The following is an 8,119-nucleotide window of genomic DNA, read 5'->3' as shown; positions in this document are numbered from 1 at the left end:
GTGCCGACCCCTACCGAAGGACGGGCGAGCTCAGCCTCGGGTGCTGGAGCCCCGGGAGTGCCGTGTCCCGTTGCGGTGCCGTGTGGCTTTTTCCAGGTGCCTTCCCGTTTCTCCTCTGAAAAATGGGATTGCTGTCCCTCCCTGCTGTTGACAGCAGGAGGACAACTGCCCCGGCAGCCTGAGGTGCTCATCTCCATGTGGGGAAGCCTGGCCGAGGCTTGGTTGGGTGCACTTGACTGTGGAGGGGCTGAGGTGCGGGGGGGAGCATGTCCCACCACCCTCTGTTCTGCCAGGGTCAACACCAAAGTCCAGAGCAGCATCAGCAAGTAGCTTTTTCTGAAGTCATTAACTCTTCCTTCAGTGAGTCAGCCCAGTTAGGCTTTAAAATTAGGTCTTCTGCACATTTCTGGAGTGCCCTACTTCGGTTGACCAATGCTTGTTGCTCCTTGATGTTTCCAAAGAAGGAAGCATGACAGAAAGCTTGGGAAAGAAAATGACCTAGCCTCAGAAGACTAATTGGCTAGGTCAAGTTTACAAAAACATCCGCTTACATGGATGGTGTGGAGACAAAGGAATACTGAGGCGATAACCCCACCGGCTGCGTCCTGTCACTTTCCTGTTGCTGCTGAGAGGGATTCAAGGGCAAATAAGATAGTGGGTGAATGAACTAAGAGTTCCTGAGCTAGAAGTTACAAGCACTTTCTGTAAGCCTTCCTTGCGAGGAGCCTTTTCAGAATAAGCAGGGCTCCAGAGTATGCGTGGGCTCTATGGGATCGAATACTGTAAGTAGCACTGACAGAATTTGGATCTCTGTTGCTGGTACACCAATTTCAGCGAAAGCAGAGTAAGTCCCCACTGTGTTCACTTAAGAGGATATTAGAGTATGTGATTACCATCTATTATCGCTGAATTGAGCTGCATGAAGAGTGCTCCAGAAGGTACATGCAAGCTGCCGGCTTGAGCTCTCATCTGCAGCACTGCCTTCCACTCCAGTCTGTGACTGGAAAGTATTTTTTCTCTTTAAATTCCAAGTGTTCAGAACATAATTAAATGCCAGCTTCCAGACTCTGCAAACTTTCCTAGAGTGTCTGCCTTTTACGGAGTAGTCGGCAATGTGTTGACGCCAGTGTTGTTTCTGGTTTTCCTGTCCGGTAATGTGTACACACGTCACTGGAGAGTAATGCTGTTGTTCACACAGCCAAGTGGCTGAGCTGAGTTTAATGCCTCTGATCCTTCAGTTCATATCAACGGCTACCTGCATCTTGAACTTGAAGGCAGCAGTTCTCGCAGTTCTGTGACCCTAAGCTTTGCAAAAATGAAACAGCCCAGCAAACTGACCTCAGGCTGTACTTCTCTGCTAAAGCTGATGTTCACTTACTTCTTCTCTCCATTAAATCTTAGTATGCAGCTGTCTTAGCTCTACCTGTGAATGTATCGGCACAGCAGGAACATTACTACAGGCAATTGGGAAGGAAGACCCCAGGGCAGTGCAGTGAGATTTGGGGTGGTGAAGAGCAATGATGAGCTGGACTGTGAAACAGCTTTTCCCATCTGTCAGTAGATACGTTACTGAATCTTGAGTTCATGTGGCATTTAGTTTCTGCACCACAAGCCCCCGGAGCAGGCAGTGGTGTTGCCTGGTTGTCAGCTTTAAAACCAAATGAAGGAATGCAGTCTCCTTGGCCTTCAGGGAAAGTCACTCTGATTAAGACTGAAGTTTTCAGTAGGAGCAACAGAAATATAAGCCCTCAGCGACAATCTGCATGTTCTTATTTTCAAGACTAAAAGCAGTAGGAGAGAATTTTGGGTGTCTGCAGTTTGTCCTGGAGTTGCTGATTCTCAGAGAGAGACTGCTCTGAGAGATCCTGAGCTGTATCCGTCTGTGTGAGGACTGACCTCTCAGGTAACGCTGCTTACAGGTAGAGTGGTGAGAGGGTTTTGGATGTTTCCACTTCACTTCTTTCTAATGCTGCTGTACCACCCTCAAATGTTAACTGCCACCTGTATCATTTTCTCTATTTTCTAGTATTCATTAAGAAAGAAAATGCAGACAAGTTCTTGGAAAGAACAAGACGTGCTAACTCTTTTTTGGAGGAAATGAAGCAAGGGAATATTGAAAGAGAATGCAATGAGGAGCGCTGCTCGAAAGAGGAAGCAAGAGAAGCCTTTGAAGACCAGGAGAAAACTGTAAGGATGAACTAATATGAGTTCATGAGGTTTATACATTTTGTGTTTACAAAATAGTATTAAGGTTTTTTGAGCTGGTCATCAGAACTTACAAGTTGTTCTTCATCATTTAACACAAAGAGTAAATAGTGGTTTTGACTGTAATTGAAATTGCTAAGGCATAAACATACAATTAGTATGTTTATGTTAGCTAGTCTTAATTTAGCTTTTGGAAGGCCAGCCCATGTTAAAGCCTCAATTCTTTTACCTGTTCTGATCTGTTTAATTGCCATTGTGGGGTATTTGACCTTTAAATGATTTGACACTAGCTGTGTTAGAAATATGTTCACCCTATCTGGGTGGCATAGCTGAGTGTCATAACTATGTTCAAGAGTTCTTAGGTGGAGAGTCCACAGGAAGGCTGAGAAGGCAAATGCTGACATGGAACTTCATGGGACAATTTTGCTGAACTTCTCTCATGAAGCTTTGTGGTACTTATCATTTTGTGGTGCTCTGTCCAGTATTTGAATTGACAGAATGTATACTGTGGACAGTTCTTAAATGCCTTAACGTTAAATTGCCCACACAGAATGAGGTTTGTATGTGTCGCTCTTGTGTCACCTGCCCTACCCTGATGTCTGCTTAACTTCAGACACAAGTGTGATCTGTTCCCAAGCCCAAGGGAGAGTTAAAGAGATGGGGCAGCTATGGGGACTGGGGTCAGTAGGTAATGTTTGAAGTGACTTGATGGTGAATTGGGAGCACCAGCTGTAGCTTTGTGGCTCTTTAGAACAGCTCTGAAACTGGAGTTAAGGCCAGATTCATTTCACTTTAACGTTACTTGCTGGACAGAATGTTCTTGGAGTGGCCATCAGGTGAGGAGTCATGGGTGCATCACCAGGATGCTTCAGAGCATAAAGGTTAGCTGATCTGTAGCAGAACCAGCACAGCCTGTTCTGCCTGGTGACCAGATGTCACTGAAAATGGCCGTCCTGGACAGGCAGCTTACTTGGAGTCCTCAGTGCAGAGGGAAAGAAGAACACAAATCAGACAAAGTATTTTCAAATATGAGGCCCTGATTGATGGGATTTAGTCAAATTTAGTCAAAGCTGATGGAAAGGTACAGTTATGCAAGCAATCGAGTGCCTTATGCCGAGTGAGTCACACTGGGAAATCTCTAAGGAGTTTTTGATATTTCTGAAAAATGCATGAGACTTGTTTCTGTAGAGCCGGGCACTATAGATGGATCATATGGTTTTCATTTATTAAGTCGTAATTGCAGGCCACAGGGCATTGTAAATTAAATATTTGTTTTAACAATTGTTAGCTGCAAGTATCCTCTGTATGAAAGCTCTCATATTTTTCTGAGGAGTTTGGTAATTCTCATCTAACTCTTTCTGTGTCCTTTTATTCCCCTTTTTCCACACCTACCTGTAGGAGGAATTCTGGAACATCTACGTAGGTAAGAAACACTCCGCATTTGTTTAGAGAATTAAGCTTCCTTATCACGAGGTTAAAAAGGATGCACCTCTTGGGTAACCACTTCCTGCTCCCTTGCTTCCTCTCTATTCACTGTGGGACACCCTCAGCTTGTGCTTCCTCTGAAGAAGGAATCTGATTTACTGCTTTGCTGTTGCTTGAACCCAGTTACTTCATTCATAGGCAAGGTTCAGCTGCCTCCAATTGCTGGGAGGATCTTTGTCCTCTCAAAAGGAAGAATAACGCAAAAGACAGTGAGAAACAGAAACCAGGTGTGTGACTCTGCCAGTCAGTTGCCCTCCAGAGGGGCAGTCCTTGATGGGGGAATTCGAGATGCAAAGAGTCACAGATGGGGGTGGCGCTTAAATGGCGTAGCCAACACAAAGTTATTAAACTGTATCGCACAGTCACTTGCCAGTTTTCTGTCACTGTCCATGTTGTTGATTCCTGTATTATAGAGCATTTTGTGGGATGTGTTTTCTACATAACTGTTTGGTATTCAAGGAAGACGTGCCAGTAAAATGGCAAATACTACCCATCAGTCTTTTCTGTTTTGTTTTTTTTTTCTAAAGGTCTGAGTTGTATTTATTAGTGTTGTAGTGTTTGGAATCACTATGCAGGGACAGATTTTTAATATATTAGCGTTTGGTAACATGTTCTCCTGAATGCATGTGTTCAGCTTGCGTGTGAGGAGGAATACCTCAAAAATGTTGACCAAAGACTTTGTCTTGTGAAGTCTGCAGAAAACTGAAGACAGTTGCCATGAAGAAGATGCGGACTTTCACAATCTTCTAAGCAGGGGATGAATTCTGCAACCTGCAGGCTGAAATTTCAAGTAAAGCCTGCGTCAGTGTTGCAGTGAACAGAAGTGGAAAATTTCAAACCATTTTCTCATGAGAATACCAGCAGCAGAACATCAGTGCCAGTGCTCTTAGAGGAAATGCCAATTTCATACATTTTAAACAGCAGTCCACAAATGCTTTATTGGTGTTCAGAAGTACTGAAAACCACAGCTACTCTCAGCCAAGTTACTAGAACAATTCATTCTCGCTTCCTTTTTCTGTAGGGGATTCTGCAATGCTTTTGTGCAATATTGATATAAAACTCAGTACCACAGTGGCAACTACAGCATAGGAAAAAACTAAACAAGTACAATTTCCAACAGGAGGATGCTGCTTAGCTAAGACCACTACAGAATGGAGTGCTCTGGCACTGCAGAGGAGACAGAAACCAGGAGCTGTGCTGCAGGCCTCGAGTCTTGTCTTCCTGCTGGTAAATGGTGGTCTCACCTTCCCTCTGTTGAGGATGGACATCAGTCTTCAACAGCTCTGTGGTGGACCACACATATGCAGCATTTGGGGCGCTGTAGTTTTGGCCATGTGCAGGTACAGAAGGGATGTTGAGGTGTGGGGACAGTACACAAAGCTCAGCAGATGTTCCTTGTGGCAGATAAAGCTGAAGCAGGTGAGGTCACAGGTCAGAGCCACTGTGTAGGTGGCAAGCTGGATTCTTAGGATGAGCAGCTTCTTCCATCTTGTCTCCTCTGTGGGCATTGCCATTCTTTCAGCTGCTCCAAACATAGGCAGAACAGGTGGTAAAACACAGAAATTTGAAGAGGGTGTTATCTAAAAAAATGAATTATTAAGCAAGTGTCCCTTCTCCTGATATCCTGCTTTTCTTATCAGCAGGAAGAGCCCAGCAAAGTCATGTGATGGGGGAACACATTTGTTGCTGGATGGGAGAGACCATGGCAGCGAGCATCAGTGCAGGAGTGAGATACCTTTGTGGGGCTGGCAGAAAGGGCTGCTACGTGGAACGTGCCTCCAAACGCAGCCTCCCTGTCCTATGCGTAGCTGAGTTTGTGAGGTTTATGTGGCTGGGGCCCTGGAGCCAGGTCAGCCAGTTGTGTTCAGGTCACCGAAAGGAAGAAAGGCTGCAGAACTACCTCTAAAATGTGAGAGATCCCAGCATAGATGTGGGGAACATAAGATAAGAGCTCATATTTTGAAGCTTCAGCTCATACCTCAATGGATAGAGTAGGACAATTCTGGTACTGTAAGCAGCACAAAACAGGAATTTGGCCTGCACACATGAAGTTAGCAGGGCTTTATAAAGCATTTTGTTTAGGTCTATTTGTCTTCTGATTAATATGCTGGTGTCTCTTTAAATGAACAGCATTGCAGTCAAAAGGCCTGCACAAGGGACAAGATGACCTTTAAAAAAATAAAAGTTGAGTTGTCATTGGAAATTGTAGAGAAATGCAAGAGGCCAAAAGGTACTTGCAACATAGAAATGTCCTGTCTGCTTTTACAGGTATACTCTGACCGTGATGTACTACTTTACCTTCCTACAAAAAAAAAAGCCTTGCATAGGCACTGTCATACAGTAGTCACCAAAAACAGATTGCAAAACGGAGGCTATGTACATGAATCATTGCTGGTCTGGAACGATTGCATTTATACTCTTTGTTCCATCTGGAATGTGGCAACTCACAGGAAATATGTTTTAAAAGGAAAGATTAAAGAGTGCTTATTAAAACTAACACCCCTTCAGTGTTCATTGAAAATGCCTATGCTCTTACTGTAATTGGGTTTTTTTGGTTTGTTTTTGTAGATGGGAACCAGTGCAGCTCAAATCCTTGTCAATATGGTGGACATTGTAAAGATGGAATTGGTTCCTACACTTGCTCGTGCTTGGATGGTTACCAAGGCAAGAACTGTGAATTTGGTACGTTTCTGCTTTAGAGAACTGTGGTGGTGAATTTCCCAGGCAGCTGAAACATAAAAAGTTTAATCTTTCTTAATGAGCATTATTTGCCTCTTGGAAAAATGCACAGAATAGGATGGCAGTCAACTATGAGTTGGAGGACAGTGCCAGAAACACAAAGCCCTAGTGGCTCTGCAGCTGGGTAGTGTTAGACTCATAGACTCATAGAACAGTTTGAGTTGGAAGGGACCTTTAAAGGTCATCTAATCCAACCCCCACTGCAATGAGCTGGGACTTCCAGCTGGATTCATCTTCAACTGGATCAGGTTGCTCAGAGCCCCATCCAATCATGAATTCTCTGGAGTTACACCTACTCCAAAGAAAGCCCTCTTAATGATGATAGGGCCTCTTTACATGAGCTTGAATCCCCAAAACATGATGATAGAACTAAGAAGCATAGGATTCTTATGACTCATATCAAAGAACTTTTACTCCAAGCTCAGAAGTGCAGCCTTCCTGTTCAGCTCCCAGCAGTGAAGAACCAAAGAAAGCAGACAATGCAGAGACCTTTTCAGGCTTGCAAATAATGATTTTTTGTATATAAATCCTTCCTGAATCTTGCTTCTGTGGAACACTGTGACATGGCCACTGGGCTCACTTGGACTTGGCAAGTGTGTTTCATGCAGTGGATGTTACTGCTTTGTAAGGCAGCAGCTAATGTTAGCCACTCATGTTGTTGCTAAGGTGTGCCTCAGGTGTTTTACAGGGGGACATAGAATTCCTGTTTAACGATTACAGTATAATTTAGTGAACTTCAAGATCTTCTGTGAACTCACTTTATTTACGGTTTTTCTCCAAACTTGCCTTTTTTATAGTTATACCGAAGTACTGCAAAATAAACAATGGTGACTGTGAGCACTTCTGCAGCATCAAAAAAAGTGTACAGAAGGATGTCTTGTGTTCCTGTGCAAAAGGGTATGTTCTAGCAGAGGATGGCAAACACTGTGTTTCATCAGGTATGAAGCCACGTAAAATACGAAGAGCAATGGTGAGACTTCTTTCACAGTTAAAGAATGTCTGATATTTAAATTCCTCTTCACAGTAAAGTACCCTTGTGGAAAAGTTTTTGTGAGAAGAAAAAGAAGGTCGGTTATTTTACCCACTGCTATTAGCAATGTAACTAGTGATGAAGATGGCCCTGACACAAATGGAACAAGTTTGGAGGAGGACATCACTGTACTTACCACAGAAAGCCCAACCCCCAGTCCTGGCAATGACACGAGCAGCAAGAATCCAAATGTCCATACCAGGATAGTAGGTGGTGATGAGTGTCTTCTTGGTGAATGTCCGTGGCAGGTAAACCTGATGTTTGTGCTTTGCATGTAAGCAAAATGTGTTTCTGAGGGAAAGCATGGAGTTGTTGATTAAAACTGGTTGCCTTCTGAATGTTGCCCATGTAGTATGCCATTGGAGGTAGCTAGTTCGACCAGCCAAAATTATTTCCTGTATTTGGGACACTAAAGTTGGAGTCGGACATCAAATGGAAACAAGAATTCTTTGGGATGGTAAGTCACAGGGATAGGGTGATTTGGGGGCTGCACTCGCCCTGCTCAGTCTGTCAACATCTTGCTCCTAAAAGACATTGCTGAGCACTGTGAATGATGACATATGGAAGCCAAGCATCTGCTTCCGTAAATAAAATGAGACTCTGTAGCAGTAGGTGCTGATCTGTAGCATGCAGAGAAATCAATTACCTGTTTACAGCGCT

General features: G+C 43.9%; 1 protein-coding gene across 1 annotated transcript; it reads left to right on the top strand.

Annotated features, from left to right (window-relative positions):
• Nucleotides 1-2,026: 2,026 nt before the first annotated feature.
• Nucleotides 2,027-7,733, top strand: LOC104537150 (coagulation factor X-like; the record flags this gene model as incomplete). The annotated part of the gene is made up of 5 exons (XM_010179952.1): nucleotides 2,027-2,187; nucleotides 3,604-3,628; nucleotides 6,259-6,372; nucleotides 7,227-7,367; nucleotides 7,454-7,733. Coding segments are annotated over 5 exons (721 nt in total), but the record flags the coding sequence as incomplete, so codon positions are not given.
• Between the last annotated feature and the right edge of the window lie 386 nt (nucleotides 7,734-8,119).

This window comes from Mesitornis unicolor, unplaced genomic scaffold, assembly GCF_000695765.1.
Source record: "Mesitornis unicolor isolate BGI_N332 unplaced genomic scaffold, ASM69576v1 scaffold9242, whole genome shotgun sequence".
Lineage (NCBI taxonomy): Eukaryota > Metazoa > Chordata > Aves > Mesitornithiformes > Mesitornithidae > Mesitornis > Mesitornis unicolor.
This window is presented reverse-complemented; position numbering and strand designations above follow the sequence as displayed.